This window comes from Malus domestica, chromosome 13 (assembly GCF_042453785.1).
Source record: "Malus domestica chromosome 13, GDT2T_hap1".
Lineage (NCBI taxonomy): Eukaryota > Viridiplantae > Streptophyta > Magnoliopsida > Rosales > Rosaceae > Malus > Malus domestica.
This window is the reverse complement of record NC_091673.1, coordinates 16996567-17016744: the sequence shown is the minus strand read 5'-3', so window position 1 is coordinate 17016744 and position 20178 is coordinate 16996567. Positions and strand designations below refer to the sequence as shown.

The 20178-nt window shown below is 38.2% G+C and overlaps 2 protein-coding genes across 2 annotated transcripts; both read right to left on the bottom strand.

The window, feature by feature from the left end:
• Positions 1-581: 581 nt before the first annotated feature.
• LOC103453157 (protein NETWORKED 1A-like) lies at positions 582-9108 on the bottom strand. Its single transcript, XM_008392711.4, has 5 exons — positions 8798-9108; positions 8642-8691; positions 7809-8034; positions 2424-7069; positions 582-1956 (listed from the first exon to the last, which is right to left on the bottom strand). Exons 3-5 carry the CDS (start codon positions 7906-7908, stop codon positions 745-747), a joined length of 5958 nt encoding a protein of 1985 aa, XP_008390933.3. The 5' UTR covers positions 7909-8034; positions 8642-8691; positions 8798-9108; the 3' UTR covers positions 582-744.
• A 5822-nt stretch (positions 9109-14930) lies between these two features.
• On the bottom strand, positions 14931-20178 carry LOC103453219 (protein tesmin/TSO1-like CXC 2). The gene is made up of 10 exons (XM_029091824.2): positions 19617-20178; positions 18341-18501; positions 17523-18258; positions 16893-17377; positions 16692-16769; positions 16180-16360; positions 16002-16097; positions 15859-15925; positions 15566-15722; positions 14931-15484 (listed from the first exon to the last, which is right to left on the bottom strand). Exons 1-10 carry the CDS (start codon positions 19665-19667, stop codon positions 15133-15135), a joined length of 2364 nt encoding a protein of 787 aa, XP_028947657.2. The 5' UTR covers positions 19668-20178; the 3' UTR covers positions 14931-15132.

Genomic DNA, 20178 nt, shown 5'->3' with positions numbered 1-20178 from the left:
TATGGTTCTTTTCGTTAACATAGTTTGGTTAAATTCAGTCACGTGCATCATACATGAGACTGATTGTAGGGGCAATTGGTCAAAATTCAGTCACGTGCATTGCACATGAGACTGAATGTAGGGGCAATTAGGGAAACATAATATTTCTTGTGGGTTAAATTCTATCGAACGCAGAACCCATCCCCAATTGAATTCTATCGAACGCAAAATATCGGTGAATTCGAAGCAGGTATGACGATGTGGTATGGAAGAGCTTGACTGCACTGGTACAGCTGGTATAGACCGGTATCGAGAAGGCATGGAGGAGCAAGCAGTTCGCTTAATTACCCCTACAATCAGTTTCGTGTGCCACGCACGTGACTGCATTTAATGGAATTATTGACGGTGTTAAAGAAAATGACCATAGATGCACATTTTGACGAGTTGAGACCAATGAGAGACCATTGCTACAATTTCCTTGGATAAATATACTAAATGCAACATTTTGAATTTTCCGACTTATCGAAAGTTAGTGAAGCATCGTAAGTTAAAACAAGAAGAAAATGAGTGGCTTGTTTTGAATGGTTAATGGGAGGTGACAATACGAAGGAAGCAGCTCATTTGATTAGATGAAGCCTATTTTACACAGAATCTGGGGTAATGCACTCGTGTTTTCGCCAACCAATCCGAGAAATGATTCGCTAAACACAACATTAGGATCATTTAAGGAAATAAAACATGCTTCCCTCTCAAGTGATTATTGCCTCAATCTCCCTTGGTGGAGGGTCTCATGCAGCCACACACACAACCCTTCCTGCGCCTCTCGCTGCTTCTGCCGCTGTAAATAAAATCCCTCAGGAGAACGCCCGTTCTGCTCACGTAAAATCCGTGCCTCCCTTTCTTTTTATTCTCATCCTCCAGTTTGAGCAAAATGTAGTGAATGTTCTGCAACTCAAACTGCAGCCTTCCGATCTTCTCTGACCCTTTACTTGCCTCTTCGACTACTCTCTCTCTGCGTACATTTCCAGCCTCCTCCAACTCCATGGAAGTCTGCTCGTCCAAAGACGGAGACTCCTCAATCTTCTTTTTCAGTTGGTCATTAGTTTCCACTAGCTGCACAACAGCAGACTCAACTTCAAGTAAGTGTCTTCTGACTGTTTCATATTCAATGCCGTTGGCCCTTTTACCCTTCTTGCTTGTCTCCATCTTCTTATCCAAATCCCGAGCAATTGTCTGCAGACTTGTCAGTTTCTGGGCATCAGAAGCCAGTCTCTCCAAGATTTTTTCCTTCTTGCCTTCATGACGTGGCCTTCGAAAGGACGCTTCCAGCTTCTCAATTCCCCACTCCTTCTCAGCCTCAACTTCTGAAGAAAAATTCTGAATCATCTGCTCAGAATCTGTAAACCGATGGCTGGGGGTAACATCTTCCATGCGTGCAGATGCCTGATTTTCTTTCTCACTGGCAACCGGATCCTGGCGACAGTATTGTTCGGCAGTTTCCCATAACTCAAGCATCTGATCATCAGCCCCACCAGTACCTCTCCAGCTTCTTCCATACGATGATAAATCAGAAACATGATCAAGCGGAATGTCTTTCATCAAAGTCCCATTAGCAGATTTTGTCTTCTGCAACTTGCGATTTTCACCAGTGAACTCCTTCCCAAGTTTCATCTCTTCACATTTACTGCCTTGTTCTTGAAGTAAGGCACCTTTTGATTGTAACTCTTCAATCTCCACAGACGAGTTGCTGTTTTTTGTCCTTTCCTGAGTTGAAAGGCTTTCAATTTCTTCCACCATTGCCTTTTCAAAGGCTTCCATCGCAAGCCTTTCCGTCTCTTCCACAAACGTCATTTCAACTTCTTTGATCATAGTTTGCACTTCTGCCAATTCTGAAATTCCGTCGTGTACCAATGGGCTTTGATCTTCTGTGGAATCTTGACCGTTCTTTTCATATAGATGATTTGGCGGTTTCACATCCTAGAGGCACAAACATGCTAATTAGTGGAAAGAAAAAGAGCAGAAGCTAGCAATGGTGATAGCTAGAGTGGTCCAATAAGACACAAACATGGTAATTAAGTATCAAGTTTTAACATTAAACTTCAATTATCCACACAATCCAAGTTGCAAACCTGTGATCTACATCTGTTTCTGTTAGGAAGGTCTTCACTAGAACAAGAATGTTTTACGTATAGCGTTAGATTTCAGTTATAAACAGGACACTTGGGATTAGAATTAAATCGAACTTTCGTGTGTACTTATGATAGCAGTTAATAAATACACATTTTCTCCATGCCAATAAGGCCAGAAACACAGACAGACACTTCTACGTTATTGACAACTTGGGGTTAGGCTGTCAAAACCAAAAATGAGTCGACTCTACCTAGCTCAGACTTAATTGCTGAATCATCACTATCATCAATGTTTCTAAAGAGAGAAAATATTACCTTGTATTGTTGATTTCTTGCTACAAGAAGCTTCGATCTAAGTACGGCATTGTGCTGAAGAGATGCTACATTCTCTCTCAATGAGGCTACGGCAGGAACGTATGCAGACAACTGGCCGATCAGTCCTCCAACTTCACCTTCCAAAGAGCTAACTCTTTCTTTCATTTGTTCGACCTCCACAGATTTCGCAGCACTTTCATCTTTAAGACTCTCACAAACATCAGTGAGCTCATGAACCGTATTTTCAAGAAAAGCTTCACGGAGAGCAGAAACTTGAAGATCAAAATAGAATGTCGCAGCCTCAGCCTCCCAGAGTTCAAAGTCATTGCTTCTCTCTTGCAACTCGGAACTCAAATACTCCTCTCTCGTTCTATGTTCTTCAATTACTTCACTTAAGATACCCACTTCATTCGCCAGGGTTTCATTTGCTTCACGAAGGCTCTCGATTTCATCTTTCTGATTTGAGTTATCATTGGATAGTTCTAGGATCTGCTTCACACAATTCTCCCTCAGTCGCTTTGAATCTTCATGTTCCATCCTCATTTCCTGAACAGTTCTGCATAATTCCACATTCAAGTTCTCGGCCTTTCTAAGCTTCTCTTCTACTTCTGAGAGCTCCATGGTTTTCTGCTTCAGAGAATCCTTTCCAGCTAAAATTTGATGGTTCAGCTGATCTTTCGAGTCCTTGGCTTCATGCAGTTCCTTGTGCAACAATTGAACTGTCTCATTCAGATGTAGATTTTCTACTTCTTTTTCAATTACGTTACACAAGATTTGGTTCTTCAGAATTTCGTTTGCCTCACAAAGGCTATTGATTTCCTTTTTCTGATTTGTGCTATCTTCAGATAGTTCAAAAATCTCCTTCTCACAATTTTCTCGCACTAGATTTGATTCTTCAATTTCCATCTTCAGTTCCTGAATTGTTCTGCACAATTCCACATTCAAATCTTCCGTCTTTTTAAGCTTCTCTTCTGCCTCCGAGAGCTCCAAGGTTTTCTGTTTCAGAGAATCGTTTCCAACTAAAACTTGGCGGCTTAGTTCTCCATTTAAGTCCTTGGCTTCACACAGTTCCTTGTCCAACAATTGGACCGTCTCATTCAGATGCAGGTTTTCTACTTCTTTCATCACTAAATTCTCCCCCAATGTTCCAACAGCCTCTTTGAGGTTGTTATTAATTACAAATTGACTGTTGAGATCTTTAGCAAGTGCTTTTAGTTCCGCAGCTTTCTCAATTGTGAAGCTCTCTAAAACCAACGAGAGGGTGCTGAAAGCTAGTGCTTCGTGGAAATTAACACTATTATCCTCTTCAAGCATTTGCTTTTCCTCTTTGAGGTCCATAAGTTCCTTAAGCAAAGATCTCTTCTCTTCAAGCACCTTGGAATTTTCTTCCTGCAGAACCACATAAGCATCCTCCAAATTTGCCAGCTTAGGTTGAAGAGTTAACAATTGAGCCTCTAATATTTCCTCCCCTTGCTCTTTCTCCGTCACTTCCAATCTCAACTCCCTTGTCATCTCTAGAAGGTCACGCTTCTCATTTTGTAGCGTAGAACAATGGTTTATCACGATCTCATACTCCTGCTCGAAGAATTGTTTTTCCGTCTCTACCTCTGCACCCTCTGATCTCAACTGCCCAAGTACAGTTAAGAGCACTGACTTCTCAACAAGCAACTGCTGTTCCTCATCCTTGCTCCGTAACAAAGAAGTTTTCAAGTCCTTGATAGTATTCAAAATGTGCAGCACATTTACTTTCCCTGGTTCAGTCTTATCGTCGTGCCTATCTGGTTCAATCTGTAGAGCCCTGAGGACTTGATGAACGCCCAACCTCAACTTGTCGATTTCTTCCACCAAGAATTGTTCTTCCACCTGTAGTTCGAGATTTTCACTCTCCAACTCTGAGATCAGCTTACTAGAAAACTTGGATTTCTCAACGTGTCTCTGACACTCAATGAATAATGACAAATTTTTCTCTTCCAGATCTTCTATAAACTTCTGAAGGATAAAGATCTCGATCTGGGCATTTAAAGCTTTATCTAGTTCTTCTTCAAATTCTTTCTTTCCCAGCTTTCTTTCTTCCTGCATGAGGTGGACATTGTTTTCCAAACCTGCCAATCGGGCCTCACTTGACCGTATATAACTTGCACGCTCTCGTTTTTCTGCATGGAGGGAACCCCATAGTTCTTCTACTGCACTAAGTGTGGAGCCCTTCTCCTTCCCCAGGTTAGAATATTTCTTCTCTAATTTTGTAAAGCGCTTTTCCAGGTTTCGCAGTCTCTCCTCAACATCTTTCAACTGAAATACCAGGGTGCCTCTCTCATTAAGCAGATTGGACTTCTCACTATTGAGAGATTGGCACAACTCTTCTAAGCTGTTTGATCGTGCTCTAAACCGTTCAAGCTCAATGTCTGCAACAGAGAGGGAATTGTCCAGCAAGGTGTTCCTCTCAAAAAGCGCCTGCATATTCTGAGTGATAACTTGTAACTGTGAAAGCAGGAGAGCCTTCTCAGCCACAAGAGTGGATTTTTCTCCCTGGAGAAACTGGCAAGACGCTTGCAATTCTTTGACCTTCTCTCTCAAACCCTCCAACTCAGCGTTCAACCCCAACAGCGAGCTCCCCATAAAATCATTCTCCTTTGAAAGTTTACCCGTATCCTTCAACTTCTCATAAAGAAGTTCTCTCTCTTCTTTCCCCCTTGTGCATATATCTTCCAGCTTCGATTTTTCATTTTGCAAGTCTTTCACAGATGATTCAAAGCATTCAGGATTTAAACCAGCCGACTCCACCTGCTTCACCATAGCTTGATATCTTCTATTTAATCCCTTAATTTCCTCCTCCAAATGTAAAATATGCTGCTGGAGCGCATTGCTTTTGTCTGATTTTACCGCAACCTCCTGTTCAAGTTTTTCTTTCATCTCTTTGATGTTGAAGATTTCATCTTGCAGATTCTTTATGGAGACAGTGCAAGAAAAATTCAATTCACTTAGGCTCTTATTTTCCTCCTTTGCCCGTTGGACATCATCCTTCATATCCTGTTCGCGTATCTCCAAGTCCTTTAACATTTGAAGCCCATTTTTGAACTCCAGTGCTAAAGCTTTCTGTTCCTCCTGGGATTGAGAATGCAACTTCTGTAGAGCTTGAAGAGTCGCTTCCGCTTGCACAAACTGTAAGTGCTCCTCTTCCATCAAAATGTGAAGTTTCTCCATCTGGTCATCCTTCTCTGAAAGTTCTTGATCCTTAGCTGTAATCTTCTTCAGCAGACTGTCCGCCTCTAACCGCAGAGAGTGATTTGATCTCTCCAAGAGTACACATTGTTCTTCGGCACTCTTTAATTTTGCGGAGCCTGTCAAAACTTCGCTATTTAGTCGTTTAGCATCTGCTTGAGCCTTAGAAATTTCGCTTTCCATTTTAGCTATAGTATCCATGCACTGTTTGTATAGAAGAGCTGCAGCTTCTTTCCCTTCCTCCAGTGTAGCCAGAGATTCCTTCAAATATTTGACTTCACCTTGAGCTCTTTCAATTTGTTCATTAAGCATTCTGACATTTTCCTCAGAGACGGAGATTTTCGTCTCCAAAGCAGATATCTTCTCAAGAGATTGCTTGTACTGAAGTAAACAATCTTCCTTTTCACCCTCTAGTTTAGAAAGTTCTTGCTTGAGACTTTGAGCTTCAGTTTCTGCTTTAACAGCCAGCTCGTTAAGTCCTTTTGCATCCCTTTGGGAAAAAGATAACTTGCTCTCCAGGCTAGATATCCTTTTCAAACATCGATTGTACTGTAGAAGACCAGCATCCCTCTCCGCTTCTAATTCCACCAGGGCTTCCTTCAATATTTTAGTTTCAATATCAGCTTTGCTTGCTCGTTCATCAAGCCCTCCAATAGCCTTTTGTGCATCATCTAGTTCTCTCCCCAGTTTAGACAACCTCTCCAAACTCTGCTCGTACTGAAGAAGGACTGCGTCTTTTTCAAATTGTATCTCATCTAGAGCTTTCTTTAAGGATTGAACTTCAGTTTCTGCTTTTGCAGCACGTTCAGATTGAGAAAGAACCTGGGTCTTGAGACTCTGGTTCTCACTTGTTAACTGAGAAAACCCATTTTGGAACTTTTGTTTGAAATCTTCTGCTTCATGAAAATTTAATCCTTGTCCCATCATTCCCTCTGCAACCTTTGAACTATTTGGCACTTCTCCTGGAGTGAACATCTCAATGAACTGCTTTAGACCACCTCTTCTGCTTATTCCAGGGTCGGAGTCTGCTGAGTTTCCTCCATTCCCTTTCAAAGCTTGTGAATTGATTGACAAGAGGCCCAATGCATCCTTATGCAAGTCATCAGGGTCAAATAAGGCACAAACTGGATGTGGCATTTCTGGTGTATGAGGTTCGACGTCTGGCCCAGAAGAGGCTGAGGACGATTCATCAGCCAATACATAAGGTACTTGGTTGGGAAATGCTTCTGCCATGGTTCGATGAGCCTGGCGCAGCTCCACAGTTGCATGATCGTACCTCTCTGCTAATGCACGATAAGCTCGATAGAACTCCTCCACCAGTTTCATGAGCTCCGGGCGTTTCTTGTAGTACATTTCTGCCCTCCTTGCAAAAGAATCTGCATCTTCTTCAATGAGCTTGATCATTGCTTTGACTTTGGCATCCATGTCTGCATAATAAGATTTAGGGTCAATTACAAATGTAGCCCAAAAATCCAAGGATATCCATATGCAAAAACACACTCAATTGCACATGTTGCGGAGAAAGAGAGAAATCAAACTGAGAAAATTCCAAGTACATTCATTTCTTTATCACTGACCTGAATTATTTTTTAAAACATATTTCATATGCTGGAAATTACATCATGCTAATACCATAGATCACAAAACTTGAGATCCGCCATATCTTGTTTATGTTCATTCTTCATCTAGTTTCATGTTCAAATGAACGTGAATGTTATTGATCATAGTTTTACAGAAAAGTAACAGGACATGAGAGTCTACTGTCCTTTGTTGGCCAACCAAAAGCTAACCAGGTATGAACACGGCTGGCCATGCAAAGAATGGTTTTCAGTATTTAGTTTTAGTTCTATCTACTCTCCTCCCTCGGTTACCATACCTCTTCTGTCCTTTCATCTCCATCTAAATACAAAATTGTTAAGAAATGGACTCAGCTTTTAAAAAATTAACATCCAAAAGAGAAGAATACAAGCAACTGGCTTGCTTGACATCTTTATGTTGCCATTACCACAAAAATGCTGTGTCTTATTGGTATGACTTGCCATCACACATAAGTAGTAGCTATATGCCTAGTGCACATACAAATGATAGCTTATATCTGCGTCTGAAAAAACAAATTTCAATCCAAGTCCTACTAAAACGATAAATTTTACAGAAAAATATGAAGACCTGTAAGATTCTCCTGAAGCCATTTTGAGTTCTTTGGAATGTGACTATCCCACCACCAAGAATATAATCGTCTGGACTCAGAATGTAACATGGTTGCCATGACTCCGGCGCAGCACAACAACAGAACTTATTTTGAGTTGGGAAAGGCCAGAATATCAGTTCAAGAAACTTCCACCCCTCAATATTCCAGATGAAGATTTGCAGTTCTCTCTTTCCCTCCTTCCACCTGTGCACCAAAATCATCAAAGAAAATATAATCGTCGGAATGGCATAAGGTTCACACCAGCAAGAAGATATCAAGACAAAACAAACAATACGAAATTGCATGCTACCTCCTCTATTAGACAGATAACAATTGATCCAAGGAAATAAGTAAACACTAAGCAAGAAAACAGCATTGAAAACAAAAACAATTTGGAAAATTAGTTGTCTTCAATATATGAGAAGTAAAAAAAAATCTTGTAAGTGCTACAAATTGGAAAACACAAAAACCAGCCATCCATAAATTTACCCCCCAATAAAACCCAGTACACAGCAGCTTTTTTTAATTTTATAAAATTCATAAAACAAGAAGCCAAACTGCACAAGCAGCTTTTTTTAATTTGCATAAGCTCAGTACACAGCAGCTTTTTCTAATTATACAAAATTCATAAAACAAGAAGCCAAACTAAAACACATACCACCCCAATGATCAAATACAGAAAAGAGTTCATGAGAAAATAAACACACCAAAGATGGGAGATAATGCAAATCAGTTCCAAACAACAGCAGAGATGGATAAAAAAAAGTTGACTTTTCCCCCTCTTTTATTAACCACAAGATCAAGAGCTTACCAGTAGATTGACTGATAGCAGGTGCTGGGACTTCCAATCAGCAAGTGAACCTACAAACCAAAGGAACATCATAAATGCATTAGTTTTGAGTAGATGGATCTTCATAAAAACTGCAAAAGCTTCGACCTTTATGAACCCAGAAGATTAAAAACTTACTCAGTGAATGATTTCAGAGATGGGTTCTGATAGAACATCAAAATCTCTCATTAAAACCTCACCATTCACATTAGAAACCAATGGGAAAAACGAATGAGTTTTTCAATTCAGCAGCTATGATTGGAAAACTCCAGCTGCATACATTACAGTTTCACCCCATTCTCTCTCTCTCTCTCTCTTAAACAGAATACTCTCTCACTACACTTCTCCATTTATTGGGTTTTGTGCAGTATATTTGACAGATTTGGAACGATACTTTGATGACACTGTAAACCGTAAAGGCGAGAAAAAGAGAATGAGGAAGTAAAAACAGTAACAAAAACTGTTATTTTCTCCTTTATCTTGGAAAACACTATTCTAATTCAAAAAATGGAAGTGACGTTACTCCGAGAGTTTTGCTATCGTTTGTCGTTTTTGCCCAACTTTTTGAAACATTTTCCGACTTTTGTTATAGTTTTTCACTTTAAGATAAACCAAATTGTTAATCTAACCCTGCTTAAGATCTCCATAATGTTCTCTTTTGGGGTTTGCAAAATATTTTCTGTTCTTTTTGATAGTTTTGATAATCTTTCACGTCTCTTCCTCGTGGCATCATTGAAGTGCTCGTGCGACTTGCTTTTGCTGTCTTTTGTTGTAATTCTATTCTTTAGATCGTAAAATGAAGCCCCATAAACTAACATCCCTTTTTATATATACATATATAGTTTTTATATTTGTGTACAATAATTATAGATGTTTATTTTTTGTTGGAATATTAGATGAGATGGTACAGTGGATAGTTAGAAAAAGACAAATCTAATACTCAACGTGAACATCAGGAACAAAAATTACATTTTACAAGATATGCTAAAAAACATATAAAGTAAGTAGGTCTCGATAAAAATAAATTCTCATTGAAATCACATGTTACAAGACTTCGGATGGGCTCACACTATAGCACAATACTTATCGATGTTTTTCATTTTGTTTCTTTTCTTTTCAGTAGGACAATCATGAAGCAATACTCTAAATCAAATTTTAATGTACAATGTGACAATATTCAGTGCTATACAATAATTTTTTTCACACGTACATCCATGTATTTTGTTACATAACACTTACCTAGTTTTGGTTGAACTGTCATTTTTTTTTTTTTTTACAAATCTACTAAAATTGGATACATTACTTTTGTGCATATTTTTCGTTTATTAGTTCATTTACTATGCCTGTAGGCTTATTATGGAAAGTGAAATATAAGATGGAATGACCAATAATTTTTCCAGTTGATCAAAAATTCAATGACAGATTATAGTGATTTAAATCTCTCATATTTCTCTTAAGTAGGAAAGGAAAAAAAAATGATTAGAATGGGAGAGAATCCTCCTCTCTGAAAGAAACTCTCAATATTTTCTTCTAAAAATGTATGCAAACACCACCAAATTAAAATTTTGGAATTTAGATACTACTGGAATTTAAATTGTGGATGATACCCGTCACCTATTTTTTTAGGTGGGCCGTCTCTTTTCATGGTGGACCGGTGGGACTGGACGGTGGAGCCTCGGCCAACCCTTGTCGTTCATCCTTCCTACAACTCTACAGCTACAGCATAACCCTACAGGGGAGGCATTAGCCCCTTTCAAGAAACATATATATAAACCCTAAATATTATTTCATCACCCCTCCTTAAGTGTAATGGGCTAATAACACAACCATTTTAGTTTGTTGTGTTGTGTTGAATTCATAAAATTCTATGTTTATATAATAATATATATGAGAAATGATGCTGGAAAATAAATTACACTACTTGATTTTTTTTATCGTCTTTGTGTTTTTCATATTCACTTCTATATTACATATAATTTTATCGTTGAAATGACAATGTGCTCACTTGCACTCTCTTTTTTGCAACAACATAAGATGTATTAATCAATTGTTAGACGAGAGATTATTCAAATTGTATAATAAAATGTCTGTGTGATGGAACACAACCATCAACAGTTTCTAGCATTACAAAGAAAGTAAGTAGCATGATAGCAAATGCTTACCCACCATAATGCTAAATGGAAAGGAAAATCGTGATGATTGCGGAGGTAGGAAGAAAATGAAGTACTACTTATGATTGCAGAAGTTGTTCATTTGTACTATATTAATTATAAGTTACATCTTAAAAATGGCGTTTGACTGGTAATCACAGTGATGCACACTTATACCTGAGTGTGGGAATGTAGCTAGGTTTACTGTTGAAATAATGATCATGCGAATAGATCACATGGAAAGACTTCAATCCGTTTTTTAACATTGACAAAAAACAATAATGTCTCTAAACTTTGATATGAGTTCGATCTCTACCGATCTCTTTTCTTTCAACATTTAGCAATTATCGTTTGTCAAAAAAAATAAATAAATAAATAAAGACTTATATCACATTGATAATTCATTTCTAGGTCCATATATACGAGATCGTATGCATGAGATATGTGTACTAGTGTAGAACCCTAACCCTAATTATGCATGGTCAGCATGGTCATGATCGTCATGGACCACGTTGATAGTGCTAGCTAGGTTGGGTTCTACCAAATTTTCTATCTTCTTCCTTTGATAATATTCTTAAATTAATTAAAATGGTGTGGTAGTAGCTAGGAGACTGGTGAAGATTATTGTTTAATAAAAAGAAAGTCCTCCCGCCCCTAAAAAAATCTTGCCTCAACAATATCCTTTGTGATTGTGGGTCAGATTAACTGGTTAATTCAACAGTACTGTACTTAATTCAAAAGTTCCTTCTGATGAAACCCTAGATCCTCTTAGCATATGCCATATATATAGCAATATTATGAACATTTAGACCACATGTAGCAATATTTGAATATTATCGAGCACATAATTAATTAACAAAATATTTATGAACTATTTGGTCCCACAATACTTGCAATTACTAGACATAATGACATGTTCAACATACAAACATTATAGTAAAAGTGATCTCAAGGAAAAAAACATAGTGAAGCCATGTATAATTTCTTGGTGCATTCCTGGTTTAAGAACTATGGAAGAAAAACTACAAGTGTCTCGCGTTGAGAAATTGACAACTCGTAAAAGGGGAATGAGGATCCTCGCTGGATCCTCTTTGTAAGAATCTTAGGGATCTTCAAATTATATATGTTCATCGTATATTGTGTAATCAAAAATTATTTTAATTTTTTTTATTTAAAATTGAATATAAACAATAGTTGATAAAAATTAACCGTATAATGTACGATGAACGGATGTGATTAGAGGATTCGGCAATGATCCTCTCTCATAAAAGGGTATATTATATGACAGTTCTATTTTAATTGAACGGAAATTTTTGATATAAAAACCCTATAGATATTTGGAGGTTCATAGATCCTAATATGACCCTTTCGGTCTTATTTGAAGCGATAGAAAGTGCGTATATTACTTAAATCATGTTGGAGTTTTGGAGCTTGTAACACTTCCTAAGACAGCTTGTATTGATTTAGACAGTGAGCATTATCCCTATTCACCTTACTTTTCCTTCTATTTGAATTTTGATGTTACTGCCCACGAAATTTAAGCTACAATGCTTTGAAGACACTAGAGCTGTCGGTCACCGACTAATATGATGTGCCCCTCCCTTCCCCTCTCTCTCTCTCTCTCTCATTATTGGAGATGAATATATATACGTGAGATGTTAGGTTCTGGAGACACACATTTTTTATATACATTTTGACACCTTTTATAGAGCCCACTTTATAACCTACCGTCAATATATGAGTACATCATTTATAAATAATTTTTTCAAAACATTAGACAAATTCCAAACGATTAAAACATTCATTTGTAGTGAAGAAAGCAGACGAATATGATTTAATAAGGAAACACTAAATTTATTAATTCAACGGTCATATGGTTTCGCTATTTCGTATTTGAGTTTTTAGTGGTCATAACCTTTTAGGAAAGACTTAAAAGATAGATGGCTCTAGTCGTTGAATGTTAAAAGATAGATTACTGAGTAAGCTCACAAATACATATATCAAAATGTATGTTAAAAGCGTGTCTCCGAACTCGCGGATCCTAACATATATATATATATAGACACACACATGCTACTCCTACCACATTTTCTATACGACATTTGTATCACCTCTCTAATAGAAATGAGATCCATATGTATTGGTGAGTCTTACTTTTATTAGAAATGTAGGACAAATGTGATTAGTATAGCATTAATATTGTGGAATTTGGCAATGTAAAATCTCATATATGACCTCTCTTAAATCACGCTACCAAAACAAACTCTCCACCAACTAACTAAAAAGAATCGTCTTACAAATCTAGAAAAGCAATGTGTGGGGTGGGGAGATGGATGGAGAAATAATAATGGAATTTGCAAATGGACCCCAACCGAAAACCGAAACATGATCATGTTTGAGATTTTGTTTTTGTTTTTGTGTTTTAGCTAATGGAACAGTAAGCTAGCCAGCTATGGCACCTCATGTTCCCCTTCACTGTTGGGTAAACGTCACTCTCCATGCTCTCACTCATGTGCGATCATTTGTGACATCTCAACCTCACAACAAAGTCATCCTAACTGCACTTCTCTTCGCATTCAAATTGGTACAAGATATGAGGCATAAAGAGAGAAATTGCGAGAATCGAACTCTTTATGATCAATGTCAATACTCTAGCGCTGAGACCGTTTACGAGCTCCTGTTGTTTCTATACGTGCAAGTCAGTGGCTAAATAAGTTGGTGTAGTTTGGTCTGCTACTAACAAAGGGGATGATGTGCACAATCACACATTGATGAAGTACAACAATAATATATAGTTTATAAATGGTCTCCTACTGATTGCATCGATTTCTTCTTTGTGTTCCTCATCTAAGGGTTAGGTTGGTGATGTCGCTCCATGATTTGAATATTATAATAAACACGAGGTTAATTGACTAGGACACTGCTCGCAAATACTAAAGCAAATTGTGTTGGAAAAATAGGGTCTAATTGCTATATTAAATCACATAGAAAATCAAAAAATAATTCATGCAATTACATATCAAAGTAATGCATGCACATGAGTTACCAACGTTAAATGAACATGACATAATGAATTAGAAAAACTTAGAAAACATAGTCGAGGCAAGTGTTGGACACTCTGTCCTTAAGACAAGTTTACGCTCCACTATGGTGCTGATGGTTGATCGGCGCTTGTCTCCCAAGATACAACGATCACATCCTTGTAATAGTAGCACTCCAAATCACAAGCCTCCATGAACCACGATTGTGTTGAAAACTTTCTCATATGAACTCGATGAGACTCTCTAATATTAGTGCACTTTATGTATGATTATGTAAACAATGTAAAGTTATTTTATGTTTATAGGGGGCTTCCCTATTTATAGAATATGAGATATCTCTTGGAAAGTATGTGACCATTCATGAAGGGACAAAAGCTACCACTCTTCATTAGGATAGACATATATTTCTACCAAAAAACATCACTTCTAATATCCATTTAATTAATTAATTTAATATAATGAAAATAATATTAAATTTTCCAACAAATTGTAGCTGAGACCATTCCTTTATACCCTAGGCAAATTATTGTTTCTAAGTTCCAAGGATGTAATGTTTTTGTGAGAGAGAATAATAGACTAAGGAGATCCAAATACCCATTTTTTCAAGTTAACATTGATGTAGTATAGAATGTGTTCAGCAAATGTTTATGGCCTTTTGGAGATCATGGTTTTGTTTTTCCTTTTGGACGTGATGATTATGAGTACAACTATTCATTTCTCATTTAGGATAGTGGTTGCTCTTTTTGTCAACTTTTACGATTGTGTAAGAATTCAATGTACGGCATACCGTGTGCATTACAATTTAACAGTTAAATATGTACTAAAGAATACAAGAACACTAAACAAGTGAATTTAAACTACGTTACTACATACAAGACAACGTATACGATACACTGATATGATCTAAGTTGTGCAGGTGCATATATCACTAAGCTGTCATGAGCTTGAAGGGAAAATCATATTCAAAGAGGAAATATGCCAGGCCATATTTAACCAATGCACATGTGAAAAGGAAACCAAATCATAGCATGGTCTATGAAAGTTACCAGATAAAAATGGTAAGGTTGGAAACAAAAGGGGTAAAAGAAGAAACTATAGACTGCAATTCCATATTATACAACCAAGAGAGCAGGGATACCTTATTATTATTATACAAGTACAGAAGGAAAAAAAAAAGAAAAAAAAGAAAAAAAACTAACTGAAACGGCATACAGAACTGAACTTAATATCTTTGGAGTACAAGGTATACTAAAAGATTTAGCTTCGCGAAAGTCCAACCACCTCAATGCTGGGGAGTGAGGGACGGGAACGAAGGAATGGACTGCAAAATTAGTTTCCTACCCGCCCTTCGACCAGGTGATGGCCCAAATTCATTATTGGGAGGGGACACCCTCTTACCATTCGGAGAAGCGGTCTTGATGCCAGTGCTAGGAGACCCATCTCCTTGAAGAATCTCTGGCATTTCATCCTCTGCAACTGCTTGGTTATGTCCCTCTAACTTGGATTCAGGGCGCAGAATATTTGGTTTTCCGAGTTTCTGGATTGTGATTGTATATAATCCCGAAGACGATCCAATGTTAAAAGTAGAAGATCTTGGCGGTTTGTTCTTTGACGAAAACGGCAGTGAGAATTGTCTGGAACATAAAAGAATTGTTAAACATCTAACAGCAATGATACGTCAACTTCTCAACCAACAAATAGTTTAAGAATTAAACCTGGAAAGCCGTAATGGCGTTGAGGGAAGAGCAGAATCCTGGCGCTGCTCTTCATTTCTCTGAATTTCATTTTTCTGTTGATGTTTTTCAGCCACACTCTTGTCGCATGCTTCTGTTTCTTCTTCGTCTGCCTCAGTTTCTGTTCCTACAAAAGATCCTGAATTGCAAAGGAATAAGTAACAAATATCAAGATAATTGGCAAGCACACTTGAAGGACATCAAATTCAGATGGGAATGCAGATAAAAAGAAATCCACGAAGAAGTAATTAAGTCGAGCATAACAACTCACTCACCATCCTTTCTACCAAATGCGTTTTTACAGCCTTCACATCTGCAGCTAATGGAGCATCCAACACCGCCCTTTCAAAAAAAAAATCAAGTGTGAATAACATTTATATAGGATATTACAAGCAAACAAGATATGCTGACGGTGAACCTGATAGCATTCACAGTATTTTTTCAGGCAGCTTGATTTCTTGCAGTTGCAACCTCTTTTATGCCGCGCAGAAGCTGGGGTCTTGCTGGACTCCTCCTGCAAGTGAAAGCAACTTTTACTGGTTAAATTTCTGTTCAACCTGCAAACAGAGCATAGAATATTGGATTCATTTTCTAACCCCATATTCAGGAACAGGATCAGCGGTCCTAATCACTTTCGGAGCAAATGCAAGTGGGTTGCGAGACTCAATCTGTTTACGAGTTGCAAGAACAGTATCTTCATGAATAGGCTTGTTAAAGCATTCTTGACATGAACATGGCTCTATGCAGTAGACACCAGCAGCAAAGCATTCACAGTAACTGCACGAACAGTATCAGAAGTCAAATTATAGACTCAAGGACCAGTGCAAGAGGTAAACAGAATCAAAGAACAACAGTTTATCCGCCTCAGGAGTTTATGCAGGAGGTAACTCCTCTACATGTAGAACGTGTAACAACCACCAGTTTTAAAGCTTTTTCATATCAAAGGACAATGTTGATTGAGACAATTGGATGCAATTCTAAAGTGAGCGAAATGAAATTCCTAAGCCAATATATATCTGACTGATAATATTCAAACATTCAATAAAAGCTGTCTCACTACAAGTGACAAAAATTTTAGGCTTCACTAAAAGGTAGATGAAGAACCTACAGTTTCAGACACTTCGATTTTTTACAGTTGCAACGTTTGCAAGAAGACTCGGTTTCTCCAGCTTGTTCGAACTTGCGCCTGCACATCCAATCAGAATTATAAGATGTCAGATAAAGGTACAAAAATCTAACCAATCACATGAAAATGAAAATGAACATGACATAATAATTTAATGAAGAATATATGGTCAACAGCACATGCCTCTTCTTTTTGGGGCTATTCTGGTTAAACTCTTCATTAGCTAAAAATGCAGGTTCTTGGGAAGCATCTTGCAGCAGCTGAACGCCATTTTCGGTGCCATCCATGTCCCTTTCAGAAGAAGCCGAAGAGAAAGATTCATGACCAGGTCCTTGACCAGCTGTGGGGGAATGAGCAGAGGCAGCGAGGTTGGGTAAACTTAGTTGTCTACCATAGGCCATATTTTCACGCTTAATGGTCTTGTAGTCTTTTGAGGTTGTTGCAAGAGCATTTAGGTGCAAACCAATTCCAGGTAAGATGCACCGGGCGGATTCACCACGAGGTTTTATTGGAACCAGTTGCTTATCATTTGTAGTGATTTTTTCATCAGATTGAGATAACATAGAAGAACTAAAATTTGGAACATTGTCTAAACTCTTCCTGCGAGCTCCTGCCGTCTCAAAATCCAGACAGCGCCTTCGCAAGCCACGATGCAAATTTAAACCAGGCTAATGCACAAACAGATAAAATAGTATTAGCACAACCAAATAAGTAAAATAAATAAGGTAAGGACAACAATTCACAACAAAGTAGTCAAGAATCTTTGGAATCGGCATTATTAGGACTATCGTGAAGGCATAGTGAATGTTTTACCTTACAATTGAACTGATCTTCTTTCTCGATTTGATTGCTACCCATACAACTATTCAAATGGTCCTGCATCAGTTCTGTATCTTCCGGCTGACTAGCTTCTCCATATTGAGAGGAAGGATCTTCAGTTTCAGGTTGTTCTCCGGAACCAACTGTATCAAGGACTAGCACGTTTTGCTCATCATTAATGTCATTCTGTGAGAGTCGCGGCATAAGAGAATTACAAAATCTTGTTACGGAGTCCAGAGGATTCTGCATTATCCCCCTGAAAGCCTCTGAGGCATTGGGGGAATCGAAAATTAATAGGTCGGTAGCATCAGAGATCAAACTCTCCCAATCACAGCCTGTCCCTTCTCTTCTTTGGCCACTCTGGCATATGCTCTGTAGATGTGCTTCACCATCAGATGAACCATTTTCAGAGGTCTTTTGAGCATATGGAACGAGTGGAGCTGACAAGGCAGCTGCTTCCGACTCACAACCTGCCTCAGTACCACAAGAAGTTGCTGCGTCACATTCAGGGCTACCACAGTCATACTTCAAATTTCGCGGCAGCTCAATCACAAACTTTGAGTGCTCACTAGGTGGTTCCGCAGAAGCTTCTCCTACAGAATCCCCTGGAACACAACTCTCATGCAGCTCCTCTGCGTTAATATAGAATTCAGCCGCATCTTCATTCACAGAGACTTTGTTACCGCTTTCCAGAGAGGACTCAGGTTTTGACGGATCTGAAGGGTTATGCCTGAAAGAAATGCAAGAATAATTTACCACGCAAAATAGGTAAAAGAAAAAAAAAGTAAAAAAGAAATAAAGCAGTCAATTACCTCCTCAGGAACCTGGATTCCTTGTGAGAACTGACATGGGGTGAAGTGAAAACGGAAGGAAGGGAAGCGAAACTGAGGGAGCTGAACGTCTGAGTAATGTGCACAGACTTAACCGGCTTGATAGGAGAAAGACTATTGATATAGTTAAAGACTGGAGAATCCTGCACTTACGAAAAACAAAAAACTTTACAGGATGAAAAAATTACACACACACACACACACACAACGATCATAACATGAATATGGGTCATGTACTCCAGGTATACACATTCTCGGATGTTATGGCCAAATCCTGAACCAGATGAACTCTCCTACGAAAACACATATTTCTTCGCACTTTAAGCCCGGTCTAAAATATAGAAATTATACACAACTAATAATATAATATCTAAAAAATTGCACTAGCAATAGAAAAGAAGATCCACATATTACATATAAATCACAATCAAGCAAAAATTGACCACGAAATCTGGGAAAATGAATGTCAACAAAACTAATTATCTGAAAATTTGCATGAAAACCTATAAATCAAATCTGTTAATAACTTTACTGAAACGTCTGCCTCACCAAATTATGGCTTTATGACCTCAAATCTGCTGGAGAATGTGATTATCATCTTATAACAAATAATTAAGTAACAAGTGACTCGCAAAGTACCTCAAGAAAACAAATAGCTATGCATTCAATCTAAAATAAAAGAAAAGAAATTTCGAATTTAATTCCATCACCTTCTGCAAACCAGTAAAAAAGGGGGTAAAATGGTAAAAATAAGGTCCAAAGCAATCCCAAATTGAGTTTTTTTTTTTTTTTTTTTGCAAAGAAAATCATTTCTCAAGAAGCCAAATTGTGACAATTGACCATAAAATTGAGGTCATTTTTGAGATCCAAATCATAAATTTCTGCAATCCCACATAAAGCAGACACTTTTCCAAAATAAAAGCAGAAAATAAAATTCGAAAACTGACAATTAAATATCTCAGTAGAATTATCAAGTGATCCTTCTTAGGATTAGAATATCCAATTGACCACCCAAAAAAATGAGAGCTGATCCAGCTGAAAATCAAACATCAACCCACATGCAGTGATGCAGGTGCAACCCATGAAACTAAAATGGGAAAAACAAAACCAAAAAAATCCTTGGTCAACTTTCTCAAGAAATTCACGAGCTTTAGAAACACAGAGGAGACAACCTCAAAAACCCAGTTCAGAAACAACCTTAAAAATTCAGAATTAAAAAATAAATAAAATAAAAAACAAAATGGGCACAAAGCCTGACCTCAAATTTGGCCTTGGGGGTGCCGATCTGGTTCCTCTCGGGGGTGTCCATTTCCAGAGAGGCAGCTCCACCGCATGCCACCACTACCTCAGCCACTCCATCAGCCCACAACCACCGCTACTCTCTCTCTCTCTCTCTCCCTCTCTACGTTTTGGTGCTGAATTTGGTCTCCTTCTCTCTAAAGCCCAAACTGTAAAAAAAAAAGAAGAAATGGCGAGGTGGGTCTGCTGGAATTTGGAAAATAGGTCTAGGATTTTCAAGAAGCGGGAAGGCGGGAGATTTTGGAAACAAGCAGGGCTATAGACTTTTCTTGTGGGGATAACTTTGACCCTACCACCACCACCCCAAAGCCCCACTGCTCTCAACAGCTGTATCTATCTATGTATATATATTTGTGTAATTTTCTCACCACCACCACCCACCCAACCCAACACCACCCAGCTTTTAAAAAAAGGTCACGTACAGGGATTTTATCAAATCTTTCTTTCTTTCAGTTTCTCTCTGTCTCTCTCTCTCACTCACTCACTCACTCTCTCACTTCCTTCTTCACCCTTTTTTGGTC